General features: G+C 47.0%; 1 protein-coding gene across 2 annotated transcripts; it reads right to left on the minus strand.

The window, feature by feature from the left end:
* Positions 1-15,213: 15,213 nt before the first annotated feature.
* LOC119558479 lies at positions 15,214-18,587 on the minus strand. 2 transcript variants are annotated; one of them, XM_037871996.1, is made up of 5 exons: positions 16,191-18,587; positions 15,960-16,119; positions 15,728-15,905; positions 15,605-15,666; positions 15,214-15,546 (listed from the first exon to the last, which is right to left on the minus strand). In XM_037871996.1, the coding sequence occupies exons 2-5, from the start codon at positions 15,966-15,968 to the stop codon at positions 15,418-15,420; spliced, it is 378 nt and encodes a 125-aa protein (XP_037727924.1). In that variant the 5' UTR covers positions 15,969-16,119; positions 16,191-18,587; the 3' UTR covers positions 15,214-15,417. The 2 variants fall into 2 exon arrangements, with proteins under 2 accessions (XP_037727924.1, XP_037727922.1); XM_037871994.1 differs by having other exon boundaries at positions 16,181-18,587.
* Between the last annotated feature and the right edge of the window lie 74 nt (positions 18,588-18,661).

Here is an 18,661-nt window from a genome sequence, read left to right on the forward strand (position 1 = left end):
GTACAATGGCCCCAGTGGCCTTGCATAACGTTTGGCCTTCGTTTGTAGCAGAGCTTTTCTGCCCGTGGTGAGTTGCACTTTTGGTTGAACCGGCATTCACTTTCCTTTCCTTTCAGGGTTTGTTCGTGTTGTTTTTTTTTCTGTTAACCGTTGGTGCGATGCGTGTTTCTGTCTTTTGTTACCAGCTGGCTACGGTGTAGATCTGATTCTGCACCGTCCTCCCCCTTTCCTCGGGTAACAACTAGACGGGTTCGTCCGACGCCTTCCGTAAAGAATCTCCGGATGCTACGGTGTGCCTGGACTGCGCGCCTTGTGTTGCTTGTCTCCCTCCGCACATACTCTCTTCTACGTGGCGTAAAAGGTTGACTCTGGCTCGCGCCCGACGCTGAAACCTGTTGCCTTGCCTGTCTGTTTCCGTTTTGTAAGTGTCCCTTCCGCCTGGCGTAATCGCGGATGACTCTGGCAACTGCCCGACGTTGAATCCTGTTGCCTTGCGGTTGGGATCACCAACCATCCTTATCCAAGTCTTTGTAACCTATCCTTATGGTTGACCTTTCTGGTTGGCGTGTGGAGGACTCTCGCTTAGGCCTGACGCATAATCCTGTGGCCTCGCAGTCTGGATCAACGAGAAATCCTTATCCATGTCCTTGTGCTATCCGGATTGTCCTTTCCGTGTGGCGTATGGATGGCTCTCGCTTCGGCCTGACGCCTAATCCTGTCGCCTCGTACCTGTTGTTAGACATCTGACGCTTCTGCTGTCTGCTCATTTTGTTGTTGCTTGAGCTCGCCAACGTGAACCGTCCTTTCTTTCTTCGACTGTGTGTGGCGAATTTTGCAGATCACTGGAGAGACGAAATCTACCACCTGGTAAGGGCCATCGTACCTCGGGGCTAGTTTTGCAGCGAATCCTTCAGCCGCTTTGGACAGGTGATGTTCCTTGGCCCACACTATGTCGCCCACCGCTGGTGACCATTGCCTTCTTCTCAGATTATAGTGTCTGGCTTGGTCCTGGGACGCCTTTTCCATATTTCGCCGTACGATCTCGAATACCTCCCTCAATTTGTTGGCATTTTCCTCAGGGGTCTCCTTAGCTCGTCCAGAGCCTAGGGTTTCCTTATCATATAGGCTACTGGGTAGACGTGGTTCCCTGCCCTGGGTGAGAAACGCCGGTGTATGGCCGGTGGATTCCGATGTGCTCGTGTTCACTGCTAGCATGATCTCCGGCCACTTCTCGTCCCAGTTTCTCTGGTCCAGCCCTGCGAATTGCGCAATCATGGTCTTGACCGTTCTGTTTGCTCGTTCGGTCGGATTCTCTTGTGGTGTGTATGGTGCGGTGAACTGTTGTCTGATACCCATTTCAGCCAGGAAAGTTTTAAAGATGCGGCTTGCAAACTGAACTCCGTTGTCCGTTATGACCACCTTCGGGACCCCGTACCTTGCGATTATGCGCTCCCTAAACGCCTTCTTGAGTGACTCTGCTGTCGCACTGCGTAGGGGCACCAGTTCCGTCCATTTCGAAAACCTGTCTATCATGACCAGGAGCATTTGGTTCCCGTGCTTAGATCTTGGTAGGGGTCCAACGAAGTCTGCACATACCGTGGCCCATGGTTCCTCCGGCACTTGGGTCAACATCTTCCCGGCCGCCTGCATCTGATTGGGCTTAAACCGCATGCAAATCTCGCATTTTCGTACGTGGGCTCGGGCGTCTCTATGCATGCCTGGCCAGTAGTATCGGGCTGCCAATCGTGCAATTGTCCTTCGGCTTCCTACGTGTCCCGCGGACGGTGCGTCGTGGTTTTCCCTCAACACTGTTTCTCGTAGCGACTTCGGGACGCACATCTTCCATGACGCGACGTCTTCAATGCCTGCTCGGTGAGGTATGTTTCTGTACAGTGTCTCACCATCCATGACATAGTCCGTGTACTTCTGCGGTTGGGTCCTTATCTTTTCGCCCATGTCCTTGATCCAGCTGCACTCTCCTAAGGTTATTGTTGCCGATGCCTCTTTTACTCCTCGTAGCGTCTCTGGTAGTGGTTGTCTTGATAATGCGTCGGCCACCACGTTTAGCTGGCCCTTTCTGTACGCTATCTCAAAGTCGTACTGTTGTAGCTCCAGGGCCCATCTGGCGATCCTTCCTGAAGGGCTTTCGATGCTGTTGAGCCACTTCAGGGCCATGTGGTCGGTTACTACCTTAAAGTGGTAACCTTCCAGATATGGCCTGAGCTTCCGGATCGCCCAGACGATCGCCAAACACTCCTTCTCCGTTGTCGAATAGTTCTTTTCCGCGCCGTTCAGTGTTCGGCTCGAGTAGGAGATTACTCTTTCGCCCTTTTCGGTGTCCTGGGTCAGTATCGCTCCGATGCCGTAGTCGCTGGCGTCTGTTTGCAGGATGAAAGTTCTACTGAAGTCCGGGCATGCTAGCACTGGATCTGCCACGAGTCTTGCCTTAACCTCCTCAAACGCCATCTGGTGCTCTGGTGTCCACTCCCACTTACTGCCTTTGCGCAGCAGGTCGTTCAAGGGTTTGACGATTCTGGAAAAATCTGGTACAAACCGGCGGTACCACGACGCTACTCCTAGGTATTGACGGAGCTCTTTGACAGTCGATGGCGGTTCTAGTTCGGCGAGGGCTAGTCACTCGATGACCCAGGTACAGCAGCTCCTTTTTGAAGAGTTGGCATTTTTCTGGATTCAGCCTCAGATTTGCCTCCTTTAGACGCCGGAACACTTCTTTCAGGTTTCTTTTGTGTTCTTCCAGCGTGCGACCGATCACTATTATGTCATCCTGGTAAGCGAATGCGTGAGGTGACATCTCGGGGCCAATTACTTGGTCCAAGACTCGCTGAAACGTTGCCGACGCCGAGTGAAGTCCGAACGGCATTACCCTCCACTGAAACAGACCTTTGCCTGGTACCGTAAATGCTGTATATTGCCTGCTACTTTCTTCCAGTGGGATCTGCCAGTATCCATCCTTCAGGTCCAAACTGCTGATGTACCGCGCTTCTCTTAGTTGATCTAGGATGTAGTTTATGCGGGGCATTGGGTAGGCATCCTTCACTGACTTCGCGTTGATCTGCCTGAAGTCGACACACAGTCTCCACTTGCCTGTCTTCTTTTTCACCATCACGATGGGGGAGCTGTATGGGCTCTTTGAATGCTCTATGAACCCCATTTGGAGAAGCTCGTCCACCTTTGCGTTGATTTCCCCTTGAATTTTTGGGTTCTTTGGGTAGTATCTCTGCTTGATTGGCTTGTCGTCCTTCATTTTGATCTGGTGTTCTGCCATATTCGATGTTCCCGACATTGTGCTGAAGTCTGCCAGCTCTGTTTCAAGGAACGCTGTAGTATCGTCCAACTCGTTTACTTGTTGAACGACTGCTACTGATAGCTTCTCCTCGAGCCATCCATTGTGTCGGTTCCTGACTGGTATTATTATTTCGTGTCCAGCACACCTTATCTCGGTTCCGACTTGTTTCAGGAAGTTCCATCCCAACACTAATGGATCCACTACCCCGGGTAAAATCAACAGGCTCATGGTCACTTGTTTGTTGCCGAATTTGACCTCCACCTCGAGCTGCGCATTAATTCCGCCGCACCTTCCATCTGCCAACCTTACTTGCCGTCTCGTCCTGGTAATCTTTCCTAGAGCAGCAATATTGTCCGCCCATTCTTCGCTAACGAAGCTTGCCGTTGCTCCGGTGTCGATTGTGGCTTTGTAGTTTTTCCCACCAATCATCACAGCTGCGGACAACTGCTGCTCCTCCTCGATTAGCTTGCCCGTTAGTTTGAAGAGGTGGCATTGTGCGATCCCCGCTCGCCTCTCTGCGGCTGAGATCGCTGGCCATTTCCCGATCGTTGGCAGCAATCGACGCTCCTAACACCCACCTTGCCGCATATCCAGCAAAACAGCAGCCGCTGGTTACGACATCCTCTAGCCCAGTGTCCGTTCCCACCGCATTTCCGACAGGCCTCCTGCGGGTCTGTGATATGGGTGGCATCTTGTGGTCTCTGTGTGTTGCTTGGCGGCCTCCACAAGGTATTGTTTGGCTGTCTCTGTTGCTGTGGGGGTGGTGTCCCATGACCTCCGCGTGGTGCGTCTGTTGCCTGCTGTCGTCTGGCTTGGTGTGGTGGTGACCATTGGTCGTTTCCTCGTATGTCCTGGTTATCTGTCTCCTCGCATCTTCTGCATGTCACCTGTGTTGGTGACGCCGACTTGGTCCTTGAGAACTTGTTCTCCTGTACGAAAACTTCCCGTTCCTTTTCAAGTTCTTCGTACTCGTCTGCTAATATCATCAGCGTGTCCAGGTCCGACACTTTGTATGCCCTTAGGAAGATCCTTAGACTAGGGGTGCAGTTTTCCTTGATGATCCTTAGGGTCTCTTTAGCGGAGTAATTAAGTGGCCTCACCATCGTCTGCATGTCGATCATGTAGTCCTTGAACGACTCGCTGAAGCCCTGCTTCCTTTGCCGGACCTGGTCCGCCAGCCTGGTGAAGAAATCTCTTGGCAGGAAATATGTGTGGAAACTTTCAATGAACTCTGCCCAAGTTCTCCACTGCTTATTGTTGGCGATGAACCATTTCAAACCCCTTCCTTTTAGCAACTCTGGCATCGCTCGAGGGATCATATCGAGCTCCAAACCGTACGTGTTGGCGGACCATTCTACTTGCTCCAGGAACTCGAATGGTTTTTCCGCCCCGTCGAACCTGAACGACCATTCACGGACCTGTTTAGCGACCTTTGCATAGTCCGACTGGCTTGGTCTCGGGGTTAGCGCTGCTGCTTTCTTTTCTTGGTTTGATTCTCTCCTGTGGGCCTCTTTTTGCATGTTGTCAATGCTCAGGCTTGCCACCAAGTTGTCCCCTTCAACGTTCGTTAGCGTGATGCTTGGGCCGGCTCTGTCGTAGTATGTTGCCTCCAGCTCGGCCCAGATGTCGACGAGTTGTGGATCATTCTCTGTTTCGGAGTAGTATTCCGATAGTGCCTTCCTCATGTCGTCTAGCCTGCCCTCCAGGGCGACATTGAGCCTCTGTGCGACATGGGCGAAGTCTTCCTTCTTGAGGCGGTAAATCCACTTCTTTCCCATTTTTACTGTGCTGTTCTCACTGTTGGGACAATCACGTTGGGCGCCAGATGTAACGAACTGATTTTGTATGTCTGCTCGCTACGAGATTCGTGCGGCTAGCTCAGAAGATTGTGTGTTCGTCCCACCAAATTTATATGACGTGACTGCCCCGTAGATCAGTGAGAAAACAAAAGGTTCAAATGGCAACAGTGGGATTTATTCTCGTGGTATTGGTACAGCGGGTGTGTGGCTATGCTGGCTCCTGTATCTCCTTGCTTTGGCTCCGCCGGCGGCTGGTGCTCCTCCTTCTGGCTTGTCGACGCGTTGACTCGGCTTCCGCTTGGCTCCTGGGTCTCGGGACGCTCGTAGTGGCCGCCTCTGCTCACTCGCCGACGCGCTGCCTCGGGGTCGCTTGTTGCGCCTTAGACTCGCAAAGAGCTCGGCCTTGTGGGCTTAGGGAAGCGTCACCGTTCTCAGACTAGGGTGAACAAGCCTTGCTCTCCAGGCCGACGCCTTTCGAGGCAATACCTGTCCCTTGCTCTGTCCCGGACGGTCCCGCTAGGTTCCTGCTCAGATCGCGCTGACAGTCCAGGCTGTCGCCAGGAGGCTGTCTAGCAGTTCACTTCGCTTTACGCCTAGCGCAGACGAACGTTCCACCCGGCTTCACCCTAATGCTTATCGTCCTTGACGCGCCTGCGCTCCCCAATGAGCTCCGCGCGGCGATGGTAACGTGGCGGCCGGAAATGTCTGCTGGCGTCGCTGCCGATGTCTTCTGCGTTGTCTCCTGACCAGTAGCTTGTCGTTCTGGCACTCGGGGAGTTGGGCGGTTGCTGTTCAGGAACTTCGCCGGTAATCGCAGGGCTCTCCAGGCGTTCGCCTCTTGAAACCGCAAATCGATCTACCGCTCGTCCGTCACGACAGGTCCTGCTCGCGATCTGAGCAAGGTACGCTGGGTCTCAGGCAACTTTCCTCCCCAAACTGTCGGTTCCTAGTCGTAGGACTCTTCCGCTTGTCTCTGACAGACCCGCCGGGCGACTCGCCAGGGTGTGGTCGTGACAAAGTTGGAAAACGAACGCCTTGACTTAGCCGTGTGATGCCTTCCGGAACTCAGCCACTTGTGTCTCAATTCGGAGATTCCTGATGTCCCAATCCCGAACGTCTCGACGTGGCGATCTTGCTCCTCGTGTGCTTCCCACGGCGCTGCTTCCGACGACTCGCTTGGTTGTAGCTCCCTCGTAGATTACTTGCTTGACTGACTGTTCACTTGGTACTTTAACTGATCTTGAAGGCTTGACTCCTCGTGATCGACTGATCCAGCTGCCAGCGCTCTGTGGCCTTATATAGGGCTTCCGGGAACGGTTATTCCCCTTTTGCGCACGGCACGCTGGATCTCTCCACTCCGGGTCCAAAGTCCGTGCCTCCTGGTTGACCCACTTGTCCTTCATGTACCGCTTCCAATCGATGCTCCGCCCACTGCTGCCGTCCCGCTGATTCACATGATGATTGTGGCACGCCTGTGTGCCACTCCATTGCCGAGATGTGGCACTTCTTCTCCCGGTCCAAAGTTCACGGGAGAGTCCAAAGTCCGGTGAAGTTCCGTTATCCGCTTGTGCACACGGCACTCTTGCTCTGCCCGCGAAGTCTCCATTCTCTCTCGATCTCCATCCTTGGTCTCCAATCTTTCTCGCTCTCCTCCGTTGGTCTCCAAACTCTCTCGCTCTCCTTCGCTGGTCTCCAAACTCTCTCGCTCTCCTTCGCTGGTCTCCAAACTCTCTCGATCTCCACCCTTGGTCTCCAAACTCTCTCGTACTCCTCGCCGCGCCGTTACTACGCGAATTCGCCGCGTATCTGGTAAGCGGCCGGCCATCTGCTGCTGCTTCTATTTGTGGGGAGTTATTCAACTCCTCACAGTACGCCCTTTACATAGAAAGATTCACATAGAGAAACATCGACGAATCTTTAGACAGGGGGAGGGGTGCATGTGACTAACCAGACTCATACTGGATAAGGCAGAAGAAAATGCAATTCGGCAATTCTCGGGTGTCGCGTAGCCAGAACAACGGCCCGATCGACCAGTAGGTACCAGTAGGTACCAACTGGTACCAGTAGGTAACCATACTCCGGAAGCTGGCAAAGGGCAACAGCCGGCAAGATAGCAGATATCGAGGAATAGTAATCCTAGCTGGGAACACCTAGGTGATCCGATCCATACCGGCAGCCAAGTAAAAGCTCTAGTCTGGTATAAAATACCTTAGACAATTAGAGAAAAGGAGAGAATCCATTTGTGTGTCTTGGAAGACGACTTTCCCTGGGGTAGTCGTCCACAAAGACTTTTGCCACCAGGACGAGCCACCATATCCAACAGTCCTTGAGGAGGACACAAATCGCTGCTCGAAAGATCCTTATGTGTTGGACCAGCGCCGCCATTGTCATCAAAGAACGTAGAGAGGAACAGCAATAAGGACGTCATCTGACATACTGTGATATTTGTAGCCGCTGTACCCGTGATCACCATGCTCTGAAAATTGTTCAGCTGTAGGAGCCATCCGTTCAAAAGCGTTGTGACTAATTACGTACTTCGGAGAAAGTAGTGGTGCAATATAAATGTGTTAATCGAGCCAACTAAAGCTAAAGTGAACTCATGCATAACCAAAGACTAATATCCTCAAGTAATACAATTGGAGAACAAGTTAAAATCAACAAAAAACATTGGAAGCACTCAAACATGCACTGAAATACATTTAAACCAACCGAATCGATAGACAAAGTGCGAATCATGGTGAACAGCCGTTGAAGAAGTAGCATGCCTCTGGCATAATATAACTATATATTTTGTGTTTAAGTGAATTGGTATACTATACCAATATATATATATATATAATATTTTCCAAAGCCCAGGATCCGGAGCGTCGAGATCTCATCGCCAAGGATTTAAAGAGGGGGTAAGTTTGTCGGAACACGTGCAGTATCCTACAGTTTTATAGACTACTATAAACTTTTTCAGCGGCAAGTATCAGCCTTGCTGTTGTATGTACAATTGCAAGAGCTCTCTGAGCGACGTTTTGTAGTCGTAAATAGTCAGCATTTTGCTGATGTGTGCACCTTTACAGGTGGTAAATTCGATACTCTCCGCTATCCAAATATTGTCAATTAGTTTAATTTCCATATGAATTAGCCAACATTATGTTATTCATCAACGGCAGATATAAATATTATCCAATAAATTTGTAATGTAAAAGAATATCAAAACATGAAGTGCTAGAGCTCTATTAAGGGGGTGTGCTGACGCGAGAAGTGGAGTAGATCAAGAACAATGACATAACTTTTGACGGACAACCTTGACAATATGGGATCGTATTGCGCGGCCCACGACGATCCGTTGGCACACGAATGTGTGAAGGGGACGGAATATGGCCAAAACACAGCCCGATCGTATTGCGATCAAGCGACTGACGAACTTTATGACTAATATTATTTTCCAGGCACTTTTAATATTTATTCTCGTTATGTTGGAGAGGAGAGAGGCTTACCAAGATCCCACGACCCGAATACGACGTAGCTTATGCCGGCAAATGGTGCCAGAATATCGGACGCCTCTCCCTCGGCCCAATTCCCTGTCAGGACTCGGGCACTAATATGCCCACGTAACATAATTGGCGCCCAACGCTAGGATTTTTCATATTCCTTAAGGAATATTATTAGGGTCAACCATCTCGATGCCTGCGGTATCGGAGTGGATGCACCTAAGTATGGCAAAGCTTTCATCTTTTTTGCCATAGGTAATTTGACCATTTATAGAGCAGGGAGATTAAATAATTTTAAGTGTACGCGTACCTACTTATTTGTCGAGCTAGTAACTGTAAAGTCCCCAACTTCTGTGACTGTCAGTGTTGAGCGGCCGCTCAATCAGAACTTCGTCTCAGAATAGTGGCTTGAACTTAGGATGTTTTAATTTTTGTCTTTTATAACCGTAGAAATTCGCTGTTTTGTTCATGGATCAATTTACCAGAATTTCCTTAAATCAAGAATTATGAGTTTTCCTTATTATAACACTATAAAACTACGTGCTGAACGACTATTTGTTAAAATTAACGTAAATACAATTTATAGGTGCTTTCTGGCCGAAATAGTTGTTGAAATTGTTGTTGAAATTAACGTAAATACAATTTATAGGTGCTTTCTGGCCGACGCCCCAGGACGTACTAGGCATTTGCCAGGTTGTTTGATAGGTTCGAGTCCAGAAAGAGCAGGAGCGCAAGCATTACGGTAACGCATTTAGCAGTTGCGGTGCGGGTCTACTTTTTGTTTGTCGATCCAGGACAGAATGGGGGTGGGGGAACTGACAGGAAACGCAAAGCCGACGCCCCACGACGTACTAGGCATTTGTCCGGTCGTTTGCTTGGTTCGAGTCTTTGCGGTTCCCCTTGACCATATTCTATTCTATCCTATTCCAACCCAGCACCGGAAGAGTGACCCGAGCAACAACGCGCGGTGAAAATCACCAACCCCGCAGTGCAAGCGCGCCAAGGCTAGGAGACTCACCTGAAAGAGAGCCGTGGGAGCTCCCACAAAATCAGCCAGGACAGGTAGATACCCTGTCCAAAAAAAAACAATCTGGACCAATATACTGAAATGGAAGGAGCCGTTGGTGGAGAGAATCTACCCCTGGGACCGCCGAAATTAAGATCAAGCATGCTTCCCCAATTTCAGAGGCACGAGGAGGACAACTTAGAGGCTGCCGAGCGACGTGAACAAAGATTAATGAAGCTCTTAAGGCAGAGCAACGAAATGCAGCGTGGTATGAGCGCCCAGATAGAAGCGCTGAAAGCACAAATAACAGAATTGCAGTCTCCGACACCCAGGAGACCCGAACAGAAGGGACTGCCTTCGCCGCCCCGACCTGTTCCGAATCCAACTGACAGCTTCTTGAGATACCAAGAGAATCCGCCGAATCAGGACATGCTCAATAGCCAGATGCACCGGTTAAGAACACCCAGGCGGATGGACACCCCGCCCCGCAGGCCCAGAACAAACGAGGGGGAGACGAGTCACCAACTGCATCCAGAGATCGATTGCAACTCATCGTTTCAGGGACCAACATCAAAAGATGTCAGATTAGACAGGTGGAACCTAAAGTTCGATGGATGCAGTCTGAGCATGACAGTTGAAAGTTTACTTTTCCGCTTGGACCGATTACAAGAACTGTATGACCTCAGCCGCCAACAAGTCTTTCGTGAATTTCATCTTCTGCTAGCAGGTGCGGCCACTAAATTGTATTGGCAGTTAATGGAGGACAAGGCGGAAGACTACGATTTTGACTACTACTCATTGAACCAAGAAATGAGACAGGCATTTTCCACTACCGGGAGTGACCTTATGAAAGTCAAGGAATTAATGGAACGCAAGCAAGGACAGCACGAAACCTTCAGCGATTATGTCTCCGATATGCACAACTTGCATTTCAAACTGAAGCATAAAATCGCTGAAGATGAATTTGTTGAGCTTTTGAAAGACAACATTAAAAAGTACTGCGAAAAACATGCCCAGCACCACAAAGTTTTCCTAATAGTACAAACGTTCATACACCTTATAAACATATAAATCAAAAACCTCTAATAAATGTGATTTAATCGATCGTCAGTTAGATCAAAAGAGGAAACATCATAACCCAAATTCCATGCGCCAAGTTTATGAAAAATACTAGAGTACATAATATACCTTTAACATAAAGCAACAGCAGTGAAGATATCAGCCCGGACAGCTCAGCCGATAAAACATGAGAATCTTGATCAGAGGAGTGGGTCGAAGCCACTGACTAACCAGACTCATACTGGTTAAGGCAGAAGAAAATGCAATACGGCAATTCTCGGGTGTCGCTCGACCTACTGGTAACCATACTCCGGAAGCTGGCAAAGGGCAACAGCCGGCAAGATAGCAGATATCGAGGAATAGTAATCCTAGCTGGGAACACCTAGGTGATCCGATCCATACCGGCAGCCAAGTAAAAGCTCTAGTCTGGTATAAAATAACTTAGACAATTAGAGAAAAGGAGAGAATTCATTTGTGTGTCTTGCTGACGGAAGCCGGCAGCTCCGAGGGAAGACGACTTTCCCTGGGGTAGTCGTCCACAAAGACTTTTGCGTGACCTTTTGGGAGTGACCTTATGAAAGTTAAGGAATTAATGGAACGCAAGCAAGGACAGCACGAAACCTTCAGCGATTATGTCTCCGATATGCACAACTTGCATTTCAAACTGAAGCATAAAATCGCAGAAGATGAATTTGTTGAGCTTTTGAAAGACAACATTAAAAAGTACTGCGAAAAACATGCCCAGCACTACAAAGTTTTCCTAATAGTACAAACGTTTATACACCTTATAAACATATAAATCAAAAATTTCTAATAAATGTGATTTAATCGATCGTCAGTTAGATCAAAAGAGGAAACATCATAACCCAAATTCCATGCGCCAAGTTTATGAAAAATACTAGAGTACATATTATACCTTTAACATAAAGCAACAGTAGTGAACATATCAACCCGGACAGCTCAGCCGATAAAACATGAGAATCTTGATCAGAGGAGTGGGTCGAAGCCACACGTGAATGAGCGCCTAAAAGGAGAAGAAACACGGAACGGACAACGATGGTCGTACGCAGATTCCTTTTCGAAGTCATTCCATGCGGTCCGCATCGATCACTTCGAGCCTGTTACGTACGCCCTCCACATAGAAAGATTCACATAGAGAAACATCGACGAATCTTTAGACAGGGGGAGGGGTGCATGTGACTAACCAGACTCATACTGGTTAAGGCAGAAGAAAATGCAATTCGGCAATTCTCGGGTGTCGCTCGACATACTGGTAACCATACTCCGGAAGCTGGCAAAGGGCAACAGCCGGCAAGATAGCAGATATCGAGGAATAGTAATCCTAGCTGGGAACACCTAGGTGATCCGATCCATACCGGCAGCCAAGTAAAAGCTCTAGTCTGGTATAAAATAACTTAGACAATTAGAGAAAAGGAGAGAATTCATTTGTGTGTCTTGCTGACGGAAGCCGGCAGCTCCGAGGGAAGACGACTTTCCCTGGGGTAGTCGTCCACGAAGACTTTTGCGTGACCTTTTGGGAGTGACCTTATGAAAGTCAAGGAATTAATGGAACGCAAGCAAGGACAGCACGACCCTTCAGCGATTATGTCTCCGATATGCACAACTTGCATTTCAAACTGAAGCATAAAATCGCAGAAGATGAATTTGTTGAGCTTTTGAAAGACAACATTAAAAAGTACTGCGAAAAACATGCCCAGCACTACAAAGTTTTCTTAATAGTACAAACGTTCATACACCTTATAAACATATAAATCAAAAATTTCTAATAAATGTGATTTAATCGATCGTCAGTTAGATCAAAAGAGGAAACATCATAACCCAAATTCCATGCGCCAAATTTATGAAAAATACTAGAGTACATAATATACCTTTAACATAAAGCAACAGTAGTGAACATATCAACCCGGACAGCTCAGCCGATAAAACATGAGAATCTTGATCAGAGGAGTGGGTCGAAGCCACACGTGAATGGGCGCCTAAAAGGAGAAGAAACACGGAACGGACAACGATGGTCGTACGCAGATTCCTTTTGCGAAGTCATTCCATTGCGGTCCGCATCGATCACTTCGAGCCTGTTACGTACGCCCTCCACATAGAAAGATTCACATAGAGAAACATCGACGAATCTTTAGACAGGGGGAGGTGTTCATGTGACTAACCAGACTCATACTGGTTAAGGCAGAAGAAAATGCAATTCGGCAATTCTCGGGTGTCGCTCGACATACTGGTAACCATACTCCGGAAGCTGGCAGAGGGCAACAGCCGGCAAGATAGCAGATATCGAGGAATAGTAATCCTAGCCGGGAACACCTAGGTGATCCGATCCGTACCGGCAGCCAAGTAAAAGCTCTAGTCTGGTAGAAAATACCTTAGACAATTAAAGAAAAGGAGAGAATTCATTTATGTGTCTTGCTGACGGAAGCCGGCAGCTCCGAGGGAAGACGACTTTCCCTGGGATAGTCGTCCACGAAGACTTTTGCCACCAGGACCAGCCACCATATCCAACAGTCCTTGAGGAGGACACAAATCGCTGCTCGAAAGATCCTTATGTGTTGGACCAGCGCCGCCATTGTCATCAAAGAACGTGGAGAGGATCAACAATAAGGACGACATCTGACATACTGTGATATTTGTAGCCGCTGTACCCATGATCCCCATGCTCCTTAAAATTGTTCAGCTGTAGGAGCCATCCGTTCGAAATCGTGGTGACTAATAACGTACTTCGGAGAAAGTAGTGGTGCAATATAAATGTGTTAATCGAGCCAACTAAAGCTAAAGTGAACTCATGCATAACCAAAGACTAATATCCTCAAGTAATACAATTGGAGAACAAGTGAAAATCAACAAAACACATTGGAAGCACTCAAACATGCACTGAAATACATTTAAACCAACCGAATCGATAGACAAAGTGCGAATCATGGTGAACAGCCGTTGAAGAAGTCGCATGCCTCTGGCATAATATAACTATATATTTTGTGTTTAAGTGAATTGGTATACTTAAGAACAGCCGTATTTTGGTGCAGGTATATTTGTATATATATATATATATATCCAATATAATATTTTCCAAAGCCCAGGATCCGGAGCGTCGAGATCTCATCGCCAAGGATTTAAAGAGGGGGGTAAGTTTGTCGGAACACGGTTCCTTTCTTATAAACATACATATATAAATATCCGTGCAGTATCCTACAGTTTAATAGACTACTATAAACTTTTTCAGCGGCAAGTATCAGCCTTGCTGTTGTATGTACAATTGCAAGAGCTCTCTGAGCGACGTTTTGTAGTCGTGAATAGTCAGCATTTTGCTGATGTGTGCACCTTTACAGGTGGTAAATTCGATACTCTCCGCTATCCAAATATTGTCAATTAGTTTAATTTCCATATGAATTAGTCAACATTATGTTATTCATCCACGGCACTCGCTGATATAAATATTATCCAATAAATTTGTAATGTAAGAGAATATCAAAACATGAAGTGCTAGAGCTCTATTAAGGGGGTGTGCTGACGCGAGAAGTGGAGTAGGTCAAGAACAATGACATAACTTTTGACGGACAACCTTGACAATATGGGATCGTATTGCGCGGCCCGCGACGATCCATTGGCACACGAATGTGTGAAGGGGACGGAATATGGCCACTGACGAACTTTATGAGGACGACTGACGAACTTTATGACTAATATTATTTTCCAGGCACTTTTAATATTTATTCTCGTTATGTTGGAGAGGAGAGCGGCTTACCAAGATCCCACGACCCGAATACGACGTAGCTTATGCCGGCAAATGGTGCCAGAGTATCGGATGCCTCTCCCTCGGCCCAAGTCCCTGTCAGGACTCGGGCACTAATATGCCCACGTAAAATCGTACACGAATACATGCAGGCACATTACCAATCCTTGGAATACGTGTGCAGTGCACAGTATTTATACTCATTACTCGAAGACTAAAAGGGTATACAAGATTCGTCGGAAAGTATGTAACACCCATAAGGTGTATATTAATCAGGATCACTAGACGAGTCGATCTAGCCATGTCCGTCTGTCCGGCTGTCCGTATGAATACTGTGATCTCGGAAACTATAAAAGCTACAATGCTGTAATGCAAATACTTTAGATTCCTGCGCAGCGCAAGTTTGTTTCGTCAGTGTGCCACTGTGGCTACTTCAGTTTGAATGCTAGAATAATTTAAACTGAATTGTATTGTTGCAGCAGCGGGATGAATCTGGCGGGCGATCTGGCCATTTGAGGATTAATCCCGGTTCGCTCTGAGATTCCTTAAATGGCACTCATGTGTCCAATGACCCAATTTTGGGAGAGGCCATGTAATAAGGCGGGGGAAGAATGATGATCAGCAGATATCAGTATAGTCGCAGCCATATTGCCCAACCAGGCAGATGCAGCTGGAAGAACTAAGATAAATTTGTTGTGCTTAAAAATAAATAAAAGTGAGTAATAGGAAAGATAACATTCTAGTTTGTTATTTATTAATGATCATTTATAAAGGCAGCCGGGGTCCCAACACAAAGGGCCCCGGGATATTTATTTGGGAGTTCCAATGATATCTGCGCGTTCGACCCGCACAGACGACCAGCCATAAACGCCTTTCGCAGTCGACGCCAACGACATCAAGCATTTCCCGGTGAGTCCGTTCCGGTCTACCACGTCTACCTCATCTCGGGAACTTCCAGCCGTCGCATCGCGGCGTTGAGAAGTACCGCCATTTTATCTGGCAGCCGAACCTCAGACTGCCCTTGCGCAACTCACCATAGTGCGGCAGTTTTCCTTTGATGAGACCCGTGCTGCCGCTGACCTCCGGCGAGAAGTCTTCAGTCGGGCTATAATCGCCCTCCAGGCTCGTCCCAAAAGTGGCTGAAATTTGGGAAAAATTAAATACATGTGTACCTTGATTATTGATAGTGATATTTACTTCCATGTTTGTGAATTTATCCGGAGTCAGACCCGAGAGCCTTATTTGTCCTCGTTGTTTGCCTAGAATCAAAAAGGTCACGAGCATTAGTTAGATGGTATAGTTTACAGTGCAGTTACGTACCTTTTTGGCCTGTCCCTTCTTTTCCCCTGGAGCTCCTCAGGATTAGCTGACCCGACACCAATAAGTGACTGGTAGAGCATAACTTTCCGCAGCGCCTGTACCCTCTTTCCAGCAAAACAAATCCTCTGCTTTGACCGCGTATATATTGAAGACGGCGGCCAGGCTTCGGTCTTAAAGGCTGAGGAAGGATAGATCAGTTAATAGGAGCATGAATAAAAATGATTGTATTTACCATATTCATTAAACATTTGTAAAACCCACAATGTGTGAGTAAGCTTTCCCAGTGGGGGAGATGGAACCGTCGTAGTCGCGAGGAGGGGCTCCTGCCGACCGAGAATGGGTGGTGCCCTGCAGCATCTTGAGGGCATCCATGGTTGGTTGGGAGCGCTTGGCTAGGTCATCGATAGCCACCAAATTTAATTAATTTTTCCGTCAATGTTTGTAGATATTTACCTTTGCTTACGTTTTTGTCCTTAGTGATGCCCGATAGATTAGTGATGTGAGACACCGGAGTTGTCGATATTTATGTTGCGAGCTGTGGCATTAGGAGTACCCTGCCCCTGAGATAAGACTGAGCTAGCGGCACAGCCACCGAAAATAAGCAGCTCGTAACACGCACACAAACTTAAAAAAATCGTAAGTATGAACGCAGATATCTCCGAAACCATCGAATATGGAGAAAAAGGATTTTAGATTTAGATTTCGTAGCCTTGTACGCAGCGCAAGTTTGTCACGCGAGTATGCCACGCTCGCTGAATAACAGGTATCTGATAGTCAATGTACTCGATTATAGCATTCTTCCTTGTTTTTTCCTTGAAAATGTGGATGGTCAAACGTGATTTTCAAGACATAGGGCCGGTTTCTCGAGCCCTGTCAAAGTCCCTGATAGCTATTTGTATGAAAGACTTAATGACCAGAAAAAGTGGTCGTAAGAGCAAATCGGCTTTCTCGACGCCTTTAAATTATCTGAACGAGAAACAATTACAGAGTGCTGTTCATCACGAATTTAAGCTGTTAAGCAAAAACACAAGGCTTGCTTTGATTATTGCATCAACTTTTTATATGTTGTTTATGTTCCAGATTATATAATTTGATCTTATTAGGCTTTGTGAAAACAGCTATCATTTTATCGAGTCGAAAAAAACTTAACAGGGAGTCTGAGTCCTTGTCAAATTAAGCTCACATATTGGGGCTCGAGAAATCCAAAACCGCTTAGCAGGGACTTTTTCTGTTCGAGAAATGTTAGCCGGCACTCGAGAAACCGGCTCATAGTTTTTTTTGGCAATGTTGCTTAGAATTGTCCATAGATTTGAACCCATACAACTCGACCCGCCATAGTGCGCCTAGAATTCACATCGACGAAAGCCACGACCTTACCATAGGCGGCTAGCGCCTTTCGTCGGGTCTGTTCTACGGCTAATCCAGGCTGTTCCCCATTATTATGGGTCTTAACTCACTGGAAGCAATACCACAACAGGGAAAATCTGGGCAAAGAGATAATACAATCGAGAAGCCCATTGGGAAGGAGCATAAATATCCTGACGGACGTTTCCTCGCAAAGAAAGTAAGTTCTTCTGTACTAAAATAAGTATCTTTTAAGCATAACCACCAGTAATGCGATCTCCGACGAGCTTTTTATTGGGGAATCGCTGGACTCCACCACCACCAGCTACTTGGCAGCTAATGCGGAGCCAGAGGTCGCGCCGCTTCTACATAGAGAAAAATGATGGACGAACGCTAAAGGACAGCTGGATGACCCATTATCAGTCATTGCCAGGTTGCTGGACGACTTTCTGCAGCATCAGCGGAACAACCCCGTTCCCAATCCGGCACCCAATCCTTCAAGGACCATGTTGGGATACTGGGAGTCGGAGCGGAGCTAGACTGCGGATGGCGAGAAGAGGAGAAAGCTTTAATCTACTTATATACATAAATAAAAAAAGCCGTTAATTTTTAATATAACTATTTATACGACAGCAGACTTGACTTTTATGAATGGCTCCAATTGGTTTGCTTCCTGTTTGTCAACAAACCCAGCTGATTGACAATAAAACCATGCTATGAACTTTAAAAACCTTACTTACACTACAAAGAATAAGATATTTCGACAAGTAAGCTTCTTAGCCATTCTGAGTACTACACTCAGAAAAAACTTCCTAGATTTAAGGACACATGGACTACATTGCTTAAAAATTTAGTTTTAAGGCCATTGTGAACTTAAAAATAGTAAAAATGGCCTAAAATGTTTAGTTTAAGGCTATACAATTTAAGGAATATATAGTGGGAGCACACACACAAGTACCACTTTTTGTTTGCTCATCCAAAAATTTCTTTTTGCATCAGCAGACTAGTCTTTTTTAAATTGCTTCAATTGATTTGTTTCCCGTTTGTTAAAAAACCCAGCTGCTTGACAGTAAGACCATGTTACATTTATTTCGGTTGACTTCGGTCACACTACAAGGAATACAATGTTTCGAATAGTGAAACCCTTATAGCATCTTCCCACAGAGATCCATCCACCATCTACCGTCTGTTGAACGGATAAGGTTTTGCCGTTTCGAAAATTTTCCAATTTCCATCCAAATTTGACAAATTTTTTTATGCGATACTTTATGCGCAACTCTAAGTTCTTCTTCTTGATAGTGGAAATTGAAACATTCACTACGAAATCGTAAACAATGATGACCGAAAACAATCGAAAATGGAAGGTTTGGTTAGATTAGCCAGATTAGCTGCTATCGGATGGTAAATGGTGGATGTGCTCTGTGGGAATCGGAGTTTCACGTTTGAAAATGGGAGGCGCAGAAGCAACATGTTTGGTTTGATTAGCCACAGGTCTTCAGATCAGCTGTAATCGGATGGTAGATGGTGAATGTTCCCTGTGGAAATCGGAGTTTCACATTTATCAAAAATCCTAACCGTTTCGAGCGGATG

The sequence above is a fragment of the Drosophila subpulchrella genome, unplaced genomic scaffold, assembly GCF_014743375.2.
Source record: "Drosophila subpulchrella strain 33 F10 #4 breed RU33 unplaced genomic scaffold, RU_Dsub_v1.1 Primary Assembly Seq101, whole genome shotgun sequence".
In the NCBI taxonomy this organism is placed as follows: Eukaryota; Metazoa; Arthropoda; class Insecta; order Diptera; family Drosophilidae; genus Drosophila; species Drosophila subpulchrella.